The sequence below is a fragment of the Ovis aries genome, chromosome 1, assembly GCF_016772045.2.
Source record: "Ovis aries strain OAR_USU_Benz2616 breed Rambouillet chromosome 1, ARS-UI_Ramb_v3.0, whole genome shotgun sequence".
Taxonomy (NCBI): Eukaryota; Metazoa; Chordata; class Mammalia; order Artiodactyla; family Bovidae; genus Ovis; species Ovis aries.
This window is the reverse complement of record NC_056054.1, coordinates 34,808,088-34,829,177: the sequence shown is the minus strand read 5'-3', so window position 1 is coordinate 34,829,177 and position 21,090 is coordinate 34,808,088. Positions and strand designations below refer to the sequence as shown.

Here is a 21,090-nt window from a genome sequence, read left to right as displayed (position 1 = left end):
TATTAGACCCTGAGGTTGTCAGACCCTGGGGTTACAGTCTCAGAGGTGGTTCTGTAGTTGGTGTGTCATATGTTACACAGAGTAGAATCTCTGTAAAATAGAAACAATCCTATCTGAAGGCTCCATTTCTTCTCCTGCCTCCAGGACAGCCTTTTGACCCTCACTTCACAATTAACAATGCCGTTTCCAATATTATTTGCTCCATCACCTTCGGGGAGCGGTTTGACTACCAGGATGATCAGTTCCAGGAACTGCTGAGGATGCTGGATGAGGTCTTAAATCTGCAGACATCAGTGTGCTGCCAGGTGAGGCAGTTGTCACTTGCTATCTTTCATAAAGACATTAGGCTGATGTCCATCACAGATTAGATTGGGTCTTTCTTTCCTTTTTAACTAATGTAACCTTTTAAAATTGACTTCAGCACAAGCCTGTTTGAAATCAATCTGTTGACTTGTTTTTGATTCTTAGTCTACTGTTCATGTGGACACATCCACTCCTTTCTCTTGCGTATTCATCTGTTTGTAAAAATCCTTAAAGATTTCCACCTGTTGCACGATTGCCATACCCATCCACATTTGTTATTACCAGTTTTCTAAATTTGTAGGATATGGATTTAAGGCATTCAACACTCACCCCCATCCTTGGTAGTCCCTGCTATCTCCTTTTGTCCTGCTAGGATTTTAAGTCTGTCAAAACCTCTGCTCATCTGCTTGGTCTCTTAGTCTCTTTTCTTTATTTGGAAGATACTTCCAGGGGAAAATCAGCCCAAGTGTTGAGGTAAATCCTTGTATACCTAATGGAAGATTTACTTGTAATCATTTTTAACAAGCAACACTGCCTAGAGTTTGATGGACCCATCTCACCCAAACTGATAAAGCAGTTAGCATGATTCCTGGCACATTAAAGGAACATAATGAATATGAGCTACTAGGATTATTGTTGTCAGTATTTCCTTTGAATAACATTCCTTATTGTCACTTCTAATCATGCTAAACCCCATCCCTTGTTCAGTAATTCCATTTTCTTCTCTCCTATTACGACAGAATCTAGGAAGTTTGGGACCTCAGTGAGCATGTATTGACTATTCCCAAGGAAAAGAAATTCCTGGAAAGGTTGGATGAGTCAGGAGGCAGGGGGTAATATGTACTTTTTAGAGACCCAAAATAGATCAGGTAGTTTACCTGACAATTTCACATACTTTATTTCAGTCAGTTTTCTACAACAATCCTTTAAAGATGAAATGGTGCACCCTAATGTGTGCAAGTAAATATGGGAATGCTTAAGCAAATCCACATAATGATCCACTGACTGTTGTTAACTGTACAATAGATCTCATGTAATTGAGTAAGGAAAGTAACCCTGATGCCCCAATGGCAGTGGTTATGCTAAGTCCTTCAAATTACATCATCATCTTCATTATTGTCATTAATATCATTATTATTCCCAAATCCAAAACCCACTTAATTTTAAAAATGTCTTATCCACATGAAGAATACATCATAACGCACAGATAGTCAAACACGCATCTATGTTGAACGTAACTAACTACCTAGCTAGAAAGAGGTGTTTTATGCACACACAAAGATACACACACACATAGTAGAGAAAAATGCCATGAAAAAAATAATAAAATAGGGGGATGGGAAGAGGTTCCAGAAGTACTGCATTATAGAATTATCAGGTAAGATATCTCCAAGCACGACCTGAATGAAACAAAGGCTAGAGTTATACAATTTCCAGAGGAAGACCAATCTTCATTGAAGGAATAGAAAATCCAAAAGACTAAACATTGCCATTCTTAATGTTGTCACGGAGACCACTGGAGCTGGACTAGAAAGACTAAGAGCGAGTAAGACGGCAGCGAGTGATAGCAGAAGAGGGGGCAGGCGTGGAAGAGGCCAGCTCATGTGGAGCTCCAGGCCAGGAGAATGATGTAGAATTTCTCTAAATGTCATGGAAAATCTTTGCAGGATTGAAAGATAAATAGTTGAATGATCTGATTAAATTGTTAAGTGATCTCTCTGGCAGCTCAGTGGAAAATAGACTGGGATAGGAGTTGAGAAAATCAGGGAAATTGCTGGGAGGCCTTAAAGCACCTAGGTAAGAAATGTTGGGGCTTTGTCCTAGAATGACAAACACATGGAGTACTGAGAAGTGGTCTGAAAATGGTTCTATTTTGGATGGAGTGCTGAAATGCTTTGCCAAAGGGGAAAAAAGAGGGGTGTGACAGAGATGAGACAAAGGTGATTCCAAGGGTTGAGTGTTAGCAAAGAAAATACATATAGAGATGCAATGGTTTCCTTGTCTTCAAAAGTAGAGATCTGGTACCCACTTGTCTCTAAGACTGTTTTGTTTTCTCCATCAGTTCTACAATACGTTTCCAAGGATAATGAATTTCCTTCCGGGTCCACACCAAGCACTCTTTAGTAATATGGAGAAATTGAAGATGTTTGTTGCCCGTATGATTGAAAACCACAAGAGAGACTGGAATCCTGCTGAAGCAAGAGACTTCATTGATGCTTATCTCCAGGAAATAGAAAAGGTGAGGGAACCTGAGTGTTTTCCTGACTAGTGTTCTTAGAGGGCAAATGAGGCAATTCTGATATCTTATTGCTGCTGTAAGAAATCACCACAAACTTGGTGCTTAAGACAACCAATATTTATCAAGTCAAGGTTGGGGCAGGGCTGCTCTTTCCAGGCTTTAGGGCAGAATCCACTGATGGGATTTTCCGGAGTCTAGAAGCTACCTGTACCCCTGAACTTATGCCCCTTTCCTCCATCTTCAGAGCCGTCAATGTAGCTTCTTCTCTTCCACCATCCTTATGTATTCTCTCAGTGTGCTCCTTGTCTCCTCTTACAGAGACTCTTCTGATTATAATGGGTTCACTAGGATAGCCTATATCAAAATCATTAATTTCATCATATCTAAAAAATTCTGTCTGTCAAAAATTATTTACCAGTTCCAGAGATGAGAACATGAGCATCTTTGTGATTCATTATTCAGCCTACCGGAGGGTTGGAAAAATAGAGACACTATTTCAGAGGGTGCTGCTGCTGCTGCTGCTAAGTCATTTCAGTCATGTCCGACTCTGTGTGACCTCATAGACGGCAGCCCACCAGGCTCCCCTGTCCCTGGGATTCTCCAAGCAAGAACACTGGAGTGGGTTGCCATTTCCTTCTCCAATGCATGAAAGTGAAAAGTGAAAGTGAAGTCGCTCAGTCATGTCTGACTCTTCACAACCCCATGGACTGTAGCCCACCAGGCTCCTCTGTCCATGGGATTTTCCAGGCAAGAGTACTGAAGTGAGGTGCCATTTCCTTCCCCTATTTCAGAGTGTATGAATATCATAAACTCAGAATACAGATACATTCAAAATAAAGATATTGCTTTAAGAGTATTTGGCTTGAGGTCTTTCAGTTCATTTCAGTTGCTGAGTTGTGTCCGACTCTTTGTGACCTCATTGACTGCAGCACGCCAAGCTTCCCTATAAAACAACAGTTCCTGTAGCTTAATCAAACTCATATCCATTGAGTCGGTGATGCTATCCAACCACCTCATCCTCTTTTGTCCCCTTCTGCTCCTGCCTTCAATCTTTCCCAGCATCAGGGTATTTTCAAATGAGTCAGTTCTTCACATCAGGTGGCCAAAGTATTGGAGCTTTAGCTTCAGCATCAGTCCTTCCAATGAATATTCAGGACTGATTTTCTTTAGTATTGATTGGTTTGATCTTGCAGTCCAAGGAACTCTCAAGAGTCTTCTCCAACACCACAGTTCAACAGCATCAATTCTTTGGCACTCAGCTTCCTTTATGGTCCAAGTCTCACATCCATACATGACTGCTGGAAAAACCATAGCTTTGACTAGATAGACCTTTGTTGGCAAAGTAATGTCTCTGCTTTTTAATATGTTGTGCAGGTTGATCACAGCTTTTCATCCAGGGAGCAAGTGTCTTACTTTCATGGCTGCAGTCACCATCTGCAGTGATTTGGAACCCCAAGAAATAAAGTCTGTCACTGTTTCCATTGTTTTGCCATCTATTTGCCATGAAGTGATGGGACCAGATGCCATAATCTTCACTCTTTGAATGTTGAGTTTTAAACCAGGTTTTTCACTCTCCCCTTTTTACCTTCATCAAGAGGCTCTTCAATTCCTCTTGCTTTCTGCCATAGGAGTGATATCATCTGCATATCTAAGGTTATTGATATTTCCCCCAGCAATCTTGATTCCAGCTTGTGCTTCATCCAGCCCAGCATTTTGCATAATGTAACCTGAATATAATTTAAATCAGCAGGGTGACAATATACAGCCTTGACATACTCCTCTCCCAATTTGGAAACAGTCTGTTGTTCCATGCCTGTTCTAACTATTGTTTCTTGATCTGCATACAGATTTCTCAAGAGGCAGGTAAGGTGTCTGGTATTATAATCTCTGTGAGAATTTTCAACAGTTTGTTGTGATCTGCACAGTCAAAGGCTTTGGCGGAGTCAATAAAGCAGAAGTAGATATTTTTCTGGAACGCTCTTGCTTTTTTTTTTTAATTAATTTTTTTTATTGAAGGATAATTGCTTTACAGAATTTTGTTGTTTCCTTTCAAATCTCAACATAAATCTACCATAATTGTACACATATCCCTTCCCTTTTGAACCGCCTTTCCATTTCCCTCCCCATCCCACCCCTCTAGGTTGACACAGAGCCCCTTGAGTTTCCTGATCCAGATAGCAAATTCCTATTGGCTATCTATTTTAAATATGGTAATCGGAGAAGGCACTGGCAACCCACTCCAGTACTCTTGCCTGGAAAATCCCATGGACAGAGGAGCCTGGTAGGCTGCAGTCCATGGGGTCGCGAAGAGTTGGACACGGCTGAGCGACTTCACTTTCACTTTTCACTTTCATGCATTGGAGAAGGAAATGGCAACCCACTCCAGTGTTCTTGCCTGGAGAATTCCAGGGACGGCGGAGCCTGGTGGGCTGCCGTCTCTGAGGTCACACAGAGTCGAACACGACTGAAGCGACTTAGCAGCAGCAGCAATGTAAGTTTCCACATTACTCTTTCCATAGATCTCACCCTCTCCTCCCCTCTCCCTATGTCCATAAGTCTATTCTCTATGTCTGTTTCTCCATTGCTGCCCTGTAAATAAATTCTTCAGACCCATTTTTCTAGATTCCATATATATGCATTAGAATATGATATTTATCTTTCTCTTTCTGACTTACTTCACTCTGTATAATAGGTTCTAGGTTCATCCACCTCATCAGAACTGACTCAAATGCATTCCTTTTTATGGCTGAGTAATATTCCATTGTGTATATATACATGACTTCTTTATCCATTCATCTGTAGATGGATATCTAGTTTGTTCCATGTTCTAGTATTGTAAATAGTGTTGTAGTAAACAATGAGATACATATGTCTTTAGGGCATATGCCTAGGTGTGGGATTGCTGGGTCATATGGTGAGTTTATTCCTAGCTTTTTAAGGAATCTCCATACCATCTTCCATAGTAACGGTATCAATTTACATTCCCACCAACAGTGCAAGAGTGTTCCCTTTCCTCTATACCCTCTCCAGCATTTATTCTTTGTAGACTTTTTGATTATGGCTATTCTGACTGGTGTGAAGTGATATCTCATTGTGGTTTTGATTTGCATTTCTCTAATAATGAGCAATGTTGAGCATCTTTTCATGTGTTTGTTAGCCATCTGTATGTCTTCTTTGCAGAAATGTCTGTTTAGGTCTTCTTCCCACTTTTTGATTGGGTTGCTTGTTTTTCTGGCTTTGAGTTGTATGACTGCTTGTATATTATGAAAATTAATCCTTTGTCATTTGTTTCATTTGCTATTATTTTCTCCCATTCTGAGGGTTGTCTTTTCACCTTGCTTCTAGTTTCCTTTGCTGTGCAAAAGTTTAATCAGGTCCCACTTGTTTACTTTTGTTTTTATTTTGGTTACTCTAGGAGGTGGGTCCTAGAGGATCTTGCTTTGATTTATGTCATTGAATGTTCTACCTATGTTTTCCTGTAGAGTTTTATAGTTTCTGGTCTAACATTTAGGTCTTTAATCCATTTTGAGTTTATCTTTTTGTATGATGTTAGGAAGTGTTCTAATTTCATTCTTTTACATGTAGCTGTCCTCTTTTCACAGCACCACTTATTGAAGAAGCTGTCTTTGCCCCATTGTATATTCATGCCTCCTTTGTTAAAAATAAGGTACCCATAGGTGTATGGGTTTATTTCTGGGCTTTTGATCTTGTTCCATTGGTCTATATTTCTTTTTTGTGCCAGTACCATCTTTTCTTGATGACTGTAGCTTTGTAGTATAATCTGAAGTCAGGAAGGTTGATTCCTCCAGCTCCATTCTTACTTCTCAAGATTGCTATGGCTATTCAGGATCTTTTGTGTTTCCATATGAATTTGTTCTGGTTCTATGAAAAATGTCTCTGGTAATTTGATAGGGATCACATTGAATCTGTAGATTGCATTTGGCAGTATAGTCATTTTCATAATATTGATTATTCCTACCCAGGAACATGAAATATCTCTGCTTCTATATATGTTGTCTTTTATTTCCTTCATTACTGTCTTATAATTTTCTGTGTACAGTTCTTATGTTTCCTTAGGTAAGTTTATTCCTTGATATTTAATACTTTTTGTTGCAGTGGTGAATGGGATTGATTCCTTAATTTCTTTTTCTGAGTTTTCATTGTTAGTATATAGAAATGCAAGTGATTTCTGTGTATTGATTTTGTATCCTGCAACTTCACTAAATTCACTGATTAGCTCTAGTAATTTTCTGATACTATCTTTTGGGTTTTCTATGTACAGTATCATGTCATCTGCAAACAGTGAGAGCTTCTCTTCTTCTTTTCTGATCTGGATTCCTTTTGTTTCCTTTTCTTCTTTGATTGCTGTAACTAGGACTTCCAGAATTATGTTGAATAATAGTGGTGAAAGTGGACACCCTTGTCTTGTTTCTGATCTTAGGGGGAATACTTTCAGTTTTACACCCTTGAGAATAATGTTTGCTATAGGCTTATCATTTATGGACTTTACTATTTTCAGGTAGGTTCCTTCTATGCCCATTTTTTGAAGGATTTTAATCATAAATGGGTGCTGTATTTTATCAAATTCTTTTTCTGCATTGATTGAAATGATATGGTTTTTATCTTTCAATTTGTTAATATGGTATATTACATTGAATGATTTGAGTATATTGAAGAATCTTTGCATTCCTGGAATAAACCCAGCTTGATCATGATGTGTGAGTTTTTTGATGTGTTGCTGAATTCTGTTTGCTATAATTTTGTTGAGGATTTTTGCATCTATTTTCATCAGTGATATTGGCCTGTAGTTTTCTTTTTTTGTGTTGCATTTGCATGGTTTTGGTATCAGGGTGATGATAGCCTCATAGAATGAATTTGGAAGTGTTCCTTCTTCTGCAATTTTTTGAAAGAGTTTTAGAAGGACAGGCATTAGGTCTTCTCTAAATGTTTGATAGAACTCTCCTGTGAAGCCATCTGGTCCTGGGCTTCTGTGGGGGAAATTTTTGATCACAGCTTCAATTTCAGTGCTTGTATTTGGGTTGTTCATAATTTCTATTTCTTGCCGGTTCAGTGTTAGAAGATGGAACTTTTCTAAGAATCTGTCCATTTCTTCCAGGTTATCCATTTTATTGCCATAGAGTTGTTCATAATAGTCTCTTATGATCCTTTGATTACTGCATTGTCTGTTGTAACCTCTTGTTTTTCATTTATAATTTTGTTGATTTGATTCTTTTCTTTTTTCTTGAAGAGTCTGGATAAAGATTTGTCAATTTTGTTTACCTTCTCAAAGAACCAGCTTTCAGTTTTATTAATCTTTACTATTGTTTCTTTCATTTCTTTTTCATTTATTTCTGCTTGGATCTTTATGGTTTCTTTCCTTCTACTAATTTTTGGATTTTGTTTTGTTTTGTTTTTCTTTTCCCAGTTGATTTAGGTGTAAAGTTAGGTTATCTATTTGATGTTTTCCTTGTTTCCTGAGGTAGGATTGTATTGCTATAAACTTCCCTCTTAGAACTGCTTTTGCCGCATTCCATGGGTTTTGAGTTGTCGTGTTTTCATTGCCATTTGTTTCTAGAAATGTTTTTATTTCCCTTTTGATTTCTTCAGTAACCTGTTGGTTATTTAGAAATGTGTTGTTTAATCTCCAAGTGTTTGTGTTTCTTACAATTTTTTCTTGTAGTTGATATCTAGTCTCATAGAATTGTGGTCAGAGAAGATGCTTGATATGATTTCAATTTCTTTAATTCACTGAGGTTTGATTTGTGGCCCAAGATGTGGTCTATCCTGGCGAATGTTCCATGTGTACCTGAGAAGGTGTATTCTTTTGCATTTGGATGGAATGTCCTGAAGATATGAGTGACATCCATATCATCTAATGTATCACTTAAGAGCTGTGTTTCCTTATTAATTTTCTGTTTTAATGATATGTCCATTGGTGTGACCAGGTGTTAAAGTCGCCTACTATTATTGTGCTACTGTCAATTTCTCCTTTCTCTGTTAATGTTTGTCTTATGCATTTAGGTGCTCTTATGTTGGGTGCATAGATGTTTACAATTGTTATCCCTTCCTCTTGATTGTTCCCTTGATCATTATGTAGTGTCCTTCCTTATCTCTTGTAATATTCTTTAAAGTCTATTTTGTCTGATATTAGGATTGCTGCTCTGGCTTTCTTTTGCCTCGCATTTGCAAGGATATATTCTTCCTTCCTCTCACTTTCAGTGTATATATGTCTTTAGATCTGAAGTGGGTTTCTTATAGACAGCATATATATGGGTCTTGTTTTTGCATCCATTCAGCCAGTCTGTGTCTTTTGGTTGGAGTATTTAATCCATGTACATTTAAAGTAATTATTGATAAATATGTTCCTATTGCCATTTTCTTAATTGTTTGGTTTTTGATTTTGTATATCTTTTTCTTCTCTTGTATTTCTTAACTATATAAGTCCCTTTAACATTTGTTGTAAAGCTGGTTTGGTGGTACTGAATTCTCTTACCTTTTGCTTGTCTGAAAGGCTTTTTATCTCTCCATTAACTTTGAATGAGATCCTTGCTGAGTACAGTAATCTTGGTTATAGATTTTTCCCTTTCAGTACTTTAAATATATCCTGCCATTCCCTTCTGGCCTGCAGTTTCTGCTGAAAGATCAGCTACTAAGCAAATGGGGTTTCCCTTGTATGTTACTTGTTGCTTTTCCCTTGCTGCTTTTAATATTTTTTCTTTGTGTTTAGTCTTTGTTAGTTTGATTAGTATATGTCTTGGTGTGTTTCTCCTTGGGTTTATCATAAATAGGACTCTTTGTGCCTCTTGGACTTGACTATTTCCTCTTCCTTGTTGGGGAAATTTTCAACTATAATCTCTTCAAAAATTTTCTCATACCCTTTCTTTTTCTGTTCTTCTTCTGGGACCCCTATAATTCAAATATTGGGGCATTTGATATTGTCTCAGAGGTTTCTGAGACTATCCTCAGTTCTTTTCATTCTTTTACTTTATTCTGTTCTTCAGAAGTTATTTCCACAATTTTGTCTCCCAGCTCACTGATTCGTTCTTCTGCTTCAGATATTCTGATACTGATTTTGTTCTAGAGTATTTTTAATTTCAGTAATTGTGTTGTCTCTCTTTGCTTATTCTTTAATTCTTCTAGGTCTTTGTTAATTGATTCTTGCATTTTCTCCATTTTGTTTTCAAGGTTTTTGATCATCTTTACTATCATTATTCTGAATTCTTTTTCAGGTAGTTTGCCTATTTCCTCTTCATTTATTTGGACTTCTGTGTTTCAAGTCTGTTTCTTAATTTGCATAGTGTTTCTCTGCCTTTTCATTTTTTTTTTTAACTTATTGTGTTTGAGGTCTCCTTTTCCCAGGCTTCAAGGTTGAATTATTTCTTCTTTTTGGTTTCTGCCCTCCTAAGTTGGCCCAGTGGTTTGTGTAAGCTTGGGGTGGGATTTGTGCTGAGTTTTTTTATTTGTTTGTTTTTCCTCAGATGGGCAAGGCTGAGTGGGGTGGTAATGCTGTCTGCTGATGATTGGGTTTGTATGGTTTTGTTTGTTGTTTAGATGAAGCACCCTGCACAGGGTGCTACCTGTGGGTGAGTGATGCCATATTTTGTATTCAAGTGGCTTCCTTTGTCTGAGTTCTCACTATTTGATACTCCCTGGGGTTAGTTCTCTGGTAGTCTAGGGTCCTGGAGTCAGTGCTTTCACTCCAAAGGCTCAGGGCTTGATCTCTGGTCATGAACAAAGATTCCACAAGTGGTTTGCTATGGTATTAAGTGAGATTAAAACAAATACCCCAAACCAACAAACCAAAGATGAACCCCTGACAAATGGCGGTTACAAAATCAGGTAAATAATAATTAAAATAACAGAATATACACATATACATATATATACCCATAACTAAGGTCAAAACAGTCCAACAAAAATAAAATACAGTAGATTGACCAGGTGAACAAAGGAAATAAAAAATTATATTTACCAGTTAAGAGCAAAACTAACTAAAGCACAAACTGGAAAACAAAACTAAATCAAGGTGCAAATAAAGCAATGAAAGCAAAACTAACAAATATGTTGAGAGGAAAGAAAAGAAAGAAAGAAAGAATAGATGTGCAAAGTTAAATAGATGTGGATGCAGAAGATTTATATACATTAAAGATTAACTTCAAAATAAAAGAATAATAGGAAAGGCAAACCAAGGAATAAATGTAGAAAAATATATAGTAGATTTAAAAAATTAAAATTATGAAAAAGAGAAAAGAAAAAAAAAGATTAAAAAAAGGAAGAAGAAAGAAAGAAAAAGGAAAACTCCACAGAACTGCAAAAGCCCAATATAGAGGCAGAGGTTTATAATAACAATAAAAAGTGTCACTGAATACACATACACATATATATGTACACACCCATAAGCAAAATCAAAACAGTGCAACCAAAATAAAGTAGAATGGATTAACCTGGCAAACAAAGGAAACCAAAAATTATATCTACCAGTTAAGAATAAAACTAACTAAAGCACAAACTGGAAAGCAAAACAAAAGCAAGGTGCCAATTGGGGAATAAAGCAAGGAAAATAAAACTAACAAATATGTTGAGAGGAAAGGAAAGAAAGTAAAGAAAGAAAGAATAGATATGCAAAGTTAAATAGAGGTAGAGGTAGTTAAATAGAGTTAGATTTATATACATGAAAGATTAACTGCAAGGGGAAAGGAACAGTAGGAAAAGCAAACAAAGGAATAAATGTAGAAAAATAATAATAGGTTTAAAAAGTCAAAAATTAAAATTAAGAAAAGAGAAAAGTCCACAGAACTGTGAAAGCCCAACATAGAGACAGAAGTTTATAAAAACAATAAAAAATGTGGCTGAGAAAAAAAAGATCGAAAAGTTAATTCGATTTCACAGTGCCAATAAAATCAACAACTACAACAGAAAGGTGGGGGGGAGAAAAAAATCCAAAAGAATCTACAGAACAAATCAAAACATAAGAATAATAAATGTTTTTTTCTGAATCACTGCTGTCAGAGTCATTTCCCTCACTGGGAGTCACAGTCTACCTCACCTCTCTAGGATTCACTGTGCTGATCTCTGGACCTGCTATGGGGGCAGCTCAGATTCTAATCTGGTCCCATTCCTGTGTGTTCTTCCCTCCAATGTCCACAGCTAACAGAACCAGTGCATTTTCTCAGTGTCCTTTTACATATTCCATAGGCACAGAGACTGCCTAGTTGATATGTGGGTTTAATCTGTAGCTTGTACAGCTGGTGGGAAGATTTTGGGTCTTCTTCCTTAGCCACACTGCCCCTGGACTTCAACTGTGGTTTTATTTCCATCTCTGCATGTGGGTCATCCATTGTTCACTGGGGTTTGCTTCTGAGGCTGCCCTGGAGGACTTGGGTTTGCCCTTGTGAGGGTCAAGGGCAGAAGTGGTCCAGCTGCTTGGGCCGCAGGGGTTCTGGCAGCACCAGGTACTCAGAGGAGTTGGCAGCTAGGGCAGCAGGAAATAAAGTGTCCTAGAAGACTATGGCAACCAGTATTAGCCAATATGCTCCAGGACTCTTGCCTGGAGAAACCCCCTCCCTGACAGAGAAGCCTGGCAGGCCACAGTCTACAGAGTCACAAAGAGTTGGACACAAATGAAGTGATCCTACCCCACTGAGAGTTGAGCATGAAGGTGGCGCAGCTTCTTGGCTTGTGGGGACCCTGGCGGCACCAAGTGTGAGGGGACATGGACTGCCTTCATTGCAGGAGTTATGGCCCTCTCAGAGTCTTTTTTCAAGCCTCTTGTAGCGGGTGATCAGAAAGCCTCTTTGGCCAGCCTTTCTCTGTAGCTCTGCTTATTCAGGCACTTAGAGGGCCCTTGCCTGCAGTCCTTTTCTGTTGTTGGGCACGTCAGGCACACAGGGGCCCACCTGGCTGGCCTCCTACTCTGTAGATCTGCGTATCAGGCACTTAAAGGGGCACCCTGGGTGAGGTCCTACTCTGGAGTTTAGTGCATCAGGCGTTTGATGGGCCAGCCTATCTATTGTTCAGCTGCCGATGCTGGTGTGTGGGGAGAGAGAAGCTTTGGTGATGGCTCCAGCCACTATTGCGTGACTCAGAAGTATTGCTTTGCTTCCATGGCTGCCTGGGTTTTCTCCACAGGCATTTCCCACCATAATCTTCTTGTTCACATCCCCTCAATCTGTCTGTCTGTAATCAACAGCAGCCCTCACCCTGGGATTGCTCCACAATCCCTAAACTCCATCTCCCAGCCATTGCACCTTTCAGGGGACCTGTGTCCCTGTCCAACATGCATATGGCTTCAGCAAGGACTGTCTCGCTCTCATTCCATTTAGGCTGCCACAGATCAGCTGTTTCACTTTCAGCCGTAAATGTCTCTACTCTGACTCATACAATTGCCTCAATGTGGGGATCAGACCCCTGCTTCAGTTCCCCCAGTGGCTGAGGGCAGGTCCAGTCCTAGTAACACTCCTGTTTTTCCCCCTCATTCCGTCATCCTACTGAGTTTTGCACGGTTCTGTATATTCTTTTCTGTGGGTCAGATACTCCTGTCCACTCTCAGCTGGTGTTCTGCATGTACATCTGTGTCTGAAGGTGTATTCCTGGTGTATCTGTGGAGAGATATATACTCCATGTCCATCTACTCCTCCGCCATCTTATTCTCCTCCTCAAGCTTCCATGAGGCTTCTTTAAAGAGAACCATAAAGGTGTGTGTGGTGAGCTCTTCAAAGCATTTTGCCTGTGGATTGGAGCATGCAGATGTCCCCTGCTGGCTCCCGGCTTGGGGTGGGATGGTGCTATGTCGAGCTCCTCACAAGCGCCCCAGGTCTTGCTGATCTGCTCAGGAGAAGCAGTCACTGTGAATGGTCTCTCTTGCTTTTTTGATGATCCAACAGATGTTGGCAATTTGATCTCTGGTTCCTCTGTTTTTCTAAATCCACCTTGAACATCTGGAAGTTCTTGGTTCACGTACTGTTGAAGCCTTGCTTGGAGAATTTTGAGCATTACTTTGCTAGTGTGTGAGATGAGTGCAATTGTGCAGTAGTCTGACATTCTTTGGCATGGCCTTTCTTGGGGATTGGAATGAGAACTGACCTTTTCCAGTCCTATGACCATGGCTGAGTTTTCCAAATTTGCTGACATATTGAGTGCAGCACTTTAACAGCATCATCTTTAAGGATTTGAAATGGCTTAACTGGAATTCCATCCCCTCTACTAGCTTTGTTCATAGTGATGCTTCCTAAGGCTCACTTGATTTCACATTCCAGGATGTCTGGCTCTACATGAGTGAATACACCATCGTGGTTATATGGGTCATTAAGATCTTTTTTGTATAGTTCTTGTGTGTATTCTTGCCACCTTTTCATAATATCTTCTGCTTCTGTTAGGTCCATACAGTTTCTGTCCTTTATTGTGTCCATCTTTGCATGAAATGTTCCCACGGAATCTTTAATTTTCTTGAAGAGATCTCTAGTCTTTCCCATTCTATTGTTTTCCTCTATTTTTTTGCACTGATCACTTAGGAAGGCTTTCTTATCTCTCCTTGCTGTTCTTTGGAAATCTATATTCAGATGGGTATATCTTTCCTTTTCTCCTTTGCCTTTAGCCTCTCTTCTTTTCTCAGCTATTTGTAAAGCCTCCTCAGACAACCATTTTGCCTTTTTGCATTTCTTTTTCTTGATCACTGCCTCCTGTACAATGTCATGAACCTCATCCATAGTTCTTCAGGCACTCTATCAGATCTAATCCCTTGAATCTATATGTCATTTCCACTGTATAATTGTAAAGTATTTGATTTAGGTCATACCTGGATGGTCTAGTGGTTTTCCCTACTTTCTTCAATTGAGGTCTTTGGAAAGCCCAAATACTGCCTTTTCAGTCTAATCTCTATGCTCTGCCCATATCTCAAAGACCTGTACCCAATAAGAAAAGAAGCATTGTTTTATTAATAGCCATACCAATATCCAGTACACTACCCCTGTCCCAGTTCCCCAGTGCAGAGCACAAGCAAACATGAGTCAGATGCCAAAGGTTAGCCTCAAGTGGAGGACTTTTGCCTTCCTCCCTCCTCCCTGTTTCATGCACTTTCAAATGTTATTTGTAAGATGCATGGAAAAAGCCAAATAGGTTGTATGTCCTTTAACATAGTAAGCCCTCTGGTTAATATTCATCACTGCCACAGTGGCATAATTTTTGACTCATTTTCAACTCTTGCAGTTGAAATAATTGTGCACTTTTCTCTGTCTCCTATTTCACTTTATTGTTATACCATTAATAGAAGCATTGATTTCTCCTGAGAGGAGGAGATTTCACTTGTTATAAGGTGTGCAGGTGTGTGACCACACACAGAGGAACACTGACACTCTGAAGCTTCTGTAGGAAAGTGGTGAAGATGCCGACGTGCCATGAGGAATGGCTGTTGGAATCAGAGAATTTTAAACTAAAAAGGAGGATGTTAATGGGAAATTTAAAAATTGTTGTACTTCAGAGAAATTCATTTTATTCTTTATGATGACAGTACAAACATTTGTTGAGGATTTCTTATATGACCTTTCCATCTCACATAGTTCATAATGCCAGCTGAGGGATGAGTATTGAACATAGTTTGAAAGGTTTAGTAACTTGGTCAAGTCATACACATAGTAAATGGTGTGGCTAATATTGAAACCTAAATATTATTATATTTCCAATATAATAATATACTGTTATAATAATAAATAATAGATTCTCCCAAAATATGGAAGTAAAAAGATTCTCTCAATTTTCGTCCATCCAAGGTGACAAAAGCTTCCAGCACTTGGAGCAGGAAGATGCTAATGATACCGCAATAATAAGCCTCTGCCTGCTGAGATGGTCAAAGGAAAAGTCATTTCTCTTGGGGGAATCTCTCCTCCCATGTTCTCTCTAGGGTGAAGGAAGCCTCCTATGTTGTGGCAACTAAGAACCATCTTGATAAGCCAATAATCACTGTGTTTTCTAGCATAAGGGCGATGCTGCTTCAAGTTTCCGTGAAGAAAATCTCATCTACAACACCCTGGACCTCTTCCTTGCTGGAACAGAGACAACTTCAACCGCCCTGCGCTGGGGGCTGCTCTACATGGCCCTTAACCCCGAAATCCAAGGTGAGCTCATTAGTGGATGGGCCTAGGCCAGGTCAGTATGCTTCCATAAATTAGTTCATCTATAGGAGTGTTGGTTCACCCTCACCAATAAGAGGAACCTGAGGCTCACACAGCTTTAGGAACTTGCTGCAGGAATGTTGCTGAGCAAGAGTTTTCCACCTAATTTGTCTCACACCAGGGCCCACTTCCCACTCTCATACCTCCCTGAGAAGCTAGTCTGGAGAGCCTAAGATAGCCGTTTTGATGCTGGTTATTTCATTCCTTAACTTAACCAGGCTCAAGGAGAGTTATGGAAAAACAGAATAATAGAACCACCTTTACTTTTTTCAGAAAAAGTCCAAGCTGAGATTGACAGGGTGCTTGGCCAGTCACAACAGCCAAGCACAGCCGCTCGAGAGTCCATGCCCTACACCAACGCTGTCATCCACGAGGTGCTGAGAATGGGGAATGTTATCCCTCTGAACGTACCCCGGGAGGTGACAGTGGACACCACCCTGGCCGGATACCACCTGCCCAAGGTAATAAGGCCCCACTCGTAGTCTCAAGTCCCCAAGCTCATATTTTAACTGGGGGGATTCTCACCTGGACAAGTGACATGTTTTCTTGTCTTAGCGAAACACCTAAATGTGGAGAGAGAGATATAATTACTGACCTAATACTGGATATTTTTCTTCATGTAGGATCTTCAGAACATTATCAAGTCAGTGGTAATTGATGTTCTGAAGGAGAACGGAAATTCCTGCGTCAAGCACGTTCAGGCAAAGGCTGAATTTTCTCTACTGTGAGATTTCTCATTCTTTTTACTGCATGATGTGCAGGCAGCAATTCTCCGTCAGCCTTTGCCATGAATTCCTCTTCTTTGTCATGGGAGGGCTTCTGATAGGATAGTGACTTGTCAGATTTATTTTTGGAAAATTCTGCTTCACAATCCTGGGGCTATAGAACGTTAAAATATGAGGGACAGTTGAGACCTCCTGGGCCATCGCGTTAATCTGGTGTTTCTAACATAATATCCCCACAGGTATTGCCTTGACTTACAGTCCCTTGATGGGACTACCTCACGAGAGAATCAATCCAAGCTTGTGCATATTAAATATCACAAAAGGAGAGAATTAATTAATGCTTTTTAAGGAGCAGTTATGTACTATGAACTATACAGATTCTTTCAAAATGTCTTAATTCTCAACCATTCTCTTATCTTCATTTTACAAATTTGCGTCAAGGCTCAGAGCTGATTGATCTTGTATAGGATCCCTTGGCTACAAAGTCACAAGAGCTGGGTTAAAGAAATAGAAGTGTTCTGATGCCCAGGTTCATCTTTTTTGTACAACACCATGTTCTCACTCTGGAGTTGCTTCATTTGACTTGTTTTCAAAAGAGTCTTCCTGCAATTGTTCTCAGCAGGGCCCTATTAAATTTTCTCTCCTCACAAAGGCAATTCTGCTCTCTCTGCCCATCACTCCTAGGATCTCAGCAAACAGCTCTCCTCTGCCCCATAGTGTCTCTCCTGAACACTGCACATATACAGTACCTTGCTTCCTCACCACCTTGGTCTATTTCTGTGAATCCAATCCAATCTGAGTCCTTCTTTGTGAATTGAACCTCGTGTTGATCTCAAGACAAAACTGGAAGAACTTCCCTTTGGGCTCGTCTTAGTTACGGTCCCTGCAGCCCTAGGAAAAGCAGCTATTCCCGCAGTGATTGCATTTACTATTTCTTGCTGATTGACCATTTTATGGGTGAATTCTGAGGTGTAAATGATATTACAGGTGATCTTCATGTATTCGTAGCAATTAGTTAGCTCCAGAGAACCATCCTAGCTCAACAGACTGGTTCTACAAGACTTTTTTTCTGATGTAGTATTCTGTGAGGACTAGAACAAATCCCTAGGTGGGGAACTTGCAACTGGAAAATTATTACAAGACAGAAATTCTGCCCACAAGAGTGAAAGCCCTGAGCCCCAAGGACTTTGAACGCCAGCAGCTTTTGATTGCAGGAATTCCACAGGGCTACAGGAAATATCAACTCCCCTCTTGGGTCATGTGCACAGCAGCACTCAGGAGAAAATAGCAGTGACCTCATAAGAGACCGGACCAGACCTACCTACTAATATGGGAAGGTCTCCTGCAGAGGCAGGGGGCGACTGAGGCTCATGGCAGGGACAAAGACCCTGGCACCAGCAGGTTTAGTGAGGATGCCCACAGGCCACCATGTAGAAAGTTATGGGAACAAGTGGTATGATTGAGAAACTGAAAGAGGCTTGATATAGTGGGAGGAGGCAGAAGGACCATGACTCAGATAGAGGGCAGGTGATGTGTCCTTAATAGAAGAGTGCTGGGAAACACTGGAGTGCATCTGTCAAGTTCCAGATGTAGTGGATGGACAGCAGTGACAACCAAATTGTGTCCAGAGCTAACTCTGATTTCCGTGTGTAAAGCACTTTGGAGGGGGGAGAGGATATAGAGTTGTAGTTAGGCCTCCTGTAGGAGTGTGGACAACCAAGGTAGTACCTTGGACCAGGCAGTGGAGGACATAACATGGAGGTGATGGAATCGAGAGGAATTTCTAGGAAAAGTGACCAGCCTGGTGAAGGATAGGATGAAAGCAGAACGAGGGAAAGGGAGACACTAAGGAGGACTCCTGGGTTTCTTGCTGTGTACCGGGAAGGACAGTGATTCCTTTCACTGGGCGACCTGATTCTATCATTAACTCTTCTGTGGAATGTGCTAGATGATGAAGGGAGGAGAGTTAGAGAATCTCAGATGAATGAGACATTTTTCATGTTGGAGAGGCTGCCATTTCACTGAGCAACTGGGTTGATTTTGGTCCAGAACTGCCTGCCCACTGTCACATTATTCTCTTATTGATGCACACACCTTCCCTCCCAGCTTCTACACTGACAAGTCCCTGAAGAGATCCATTCTGCACTCGAGTAGTCACACTTCCCTGATAAAATTCCCAGCAGACAATTTCAGTCCACCATTGTAAGCTGTCCCATGGCAAAGAGCATGGTGCTAGGGGTTGGCCTCAGAAGGTGGTGAGCTGGGGAGATGGAGGGAGTTCAGGGTGCTGTCAGCCCTGGAGCCTAGGCTCTGGGAGCGAGGGGACTGCCGTGCTCTGCACACACGTGTGTGTCATGTCTTGCCTGAGTCTCTTCTGCCTTCTCCAGGGCACCGTGGTCATGACCAACCTGACTGCGCTGCACAACGACCCCACAGAGTGGGCCACCCCTGACACCTTCAATCCAGAGCATTTTCTGGAGAATGGACAGTTTAAGAAAAGGGAATCTTTCCTGCCTTTTTCAATAGGTGAGTAACAAGAAATAGGAGTGTGGGGACCCAGAGTTCCTCTCTCTGCCCTTCCCTGCTCTTCTCCTTGTGATGCTTTGCTTTAGTTGGAATGTCTCCAGATAGCCCTACCCAGCATGACTCACTCTTGCCGCTGTTTGCACCTCAAGGTTCCCTAGGCTGTGCATCACCAAGACTCCTGCCCTTACTTCCTAAGCCCTGGCTTCACTCTGATGGAGATTGCAGCTTCACGTTGTTCTCTCCTAGAAACTTGAGGGATAGGAGCTTAGCCTCTGCCTGTTACCCACAAAGAAGACTGGACACTCACCATCTTTCAGTTCAGTTCAGTTCAGTTCAGTCACTCAGTCATGTCCAACTCTTTGCGACCCCATGAATCGCAGCATGCCAGGCCTCCCTGTCCATCACCATCTCCCAGAGTTCACTCAGACTCAGGTCCATCGAGTCCGTGATGTCATCCAGCCATCTCATCCTCTGTCGTCCCCTTCTCCTCCTGCCCCCAATCCCTCCCAGCATCAGTCTTTTCCAATGAGTCAACTCTTCGCATGAGGTGGCCAAAGTACTGGAGCTTCAGCTTTAGCATCAGTCCTTCCAAAGAAATCCCAGGGCTGATCTCCTTCAGAATGGACTGGTTGGATCTCCTTGCAGTCCAAGGGACTCTCAAGACCACTTCTCCAACACCACAGTTCAAAAGCATCAATTCTTCAGTGCTCAGCCTTCTTCAAAGTCCAACTCTCACATCCAACCATCTTTATTGAGCTTTAAATGTTCTGAGATCTTTTTAGGGCCTCCCACTCACAAAAATGTAAAGCTAATGCTGAGAAAGGGATGGGGGAGGCTGCTTCCTTAGCACTGTGCGCATCACAAGTGATTCTAAGTACCATGGACTTAAGTGGATGAGATTCTGCTCTGTAAGTTCTTCCTGAAGAGGTCCTTTCGCCTTTTTAAATGAGATGGTTAGATAAGCATCACCGACTCAAGGAACATGAGTTTGAGCAAACTCCCAGAGATAGTGAAAGACAGGGAAGCCTGGTGTACCACAGTATGTGGGGTCGCAAAGAGTCAGACACAACTTAGTGACTGAAACAACAACAACCACCCTTTACATTTATATGGTGCATAACGTGAAATATGAATGAGAATGCAGAGAAAACTCTCTCTTTCTTGTTCCCCAGCCAGCCAGTTGGGTGCAGTTGGGTGTTTTACTCATAATATTGTAAAATGAGTAAGAAAAATTCTTTTTGTATACCAGATAAAGAGTTAGTTAAGTTCACAGAGGATGAGATGGCTGTATGGCATCACTGACTCAATGGACGTGAGTCTGAGTGAACTCCAGGAGTTGGTGATGGACAGGGAGGCCTGGCGTGCTGCAATTCATGGGGTCGCAAAGAGTCAGACACGACTGAGTGACTGAACTGAACTGAACTGATGTTGTTGAAATCATTTCAAATTGTTTCCTAAGTCCTTATATCTATAAATGTTTCCCGAGCACCTATTATGTCTCAGTTATGCAACCCTGTGAATATGACAATGATTAGGTAGAAAAAAGACCAGTGCCACTCTCGTGGACCATGTGTTCTAGTTTAACGTTACAAGGTTCAAATTCCAATCACCACACTGAAGATAAGGCTCAAAAGTGGAGCTTATCAGGGCCAACTATGGATCTACAGTCTTAAAGCTCACAGGGCACAACTAGAACTCAGGGTTAACCAGGTTTATCAAATACTAAAGCCTGTGCTCATCCTAGCAGTGTCTCCCCCCAAAAGTAACTAAATGCTACAGTAAGTTGACACTTGAAATTCATAATAGTTTTCTTATCATTGCTGCTGCTGCTAAGTCACTTCAGTCTTGTCTGACTCTGTGTGACCCGTAGATGGCAACCCACCAGGCTCCTCCATCCCTGGGATTCTCCAGGCAAGAATGCTGGAGTGGGCTGCCATTCCCTTCTCCTTATCATTAAGTTAAATTAAATATAGACTGACTTTCTGTGACAGTATAGTTTTGCTGATCATGCCACAAAGGCACGGAAAGGGAGGGACTGGAATTTGAACCCATGTAGGAGTGATTCACAGCCCAGGCTTTCCTGCTGTAGGACACTGTCCTGCGTGTATCTGAACTGATTCTGATTAGATCT

At 40.9% G+C, this 21,090-nt stretch overlaps 1 protein-coding gene across 4 annotated transcripts in view; it reads left to right on the top strand.

Annotated features, from left to right (window-relative positions):
* LOC101121563 (cytochrome P450 2J2) overlaps positions 1-21,090 on the top strand; it is a 30,911-nt gene that overhangs the window by 8,023 nt on the left and 1,798 nt on the right. For 3 of the 4 annotated variants that reach the window (XM_012159299.4, XM_060410026.1, XM_042248810.1), the window contains 5 exons: positions 145-305; positions 2,366-2,542; positions 15,510-15,651; positions 15,982-16,169; positions 18,821-18,959. In XM_012159299.4, coding sequence (XP_012014689.2) covers positions 145-305; positions 2,366-2,542; positions 15,510-15,651; positions 15,982-16,169; positions 18,821-18,959 — 807 coding nt within the window. Of the gene's footprint in view, positions 1-144; positions 306-2,365; positions 2,543-15,509; positions 15,652-15,981; positions 16,170-16,331; positions 16,433-18,820; positions 18,960-21,090 lie in introns of those variants that run through there. The other variant, XM_027970710.3, reaches the window with a different exon arrangement.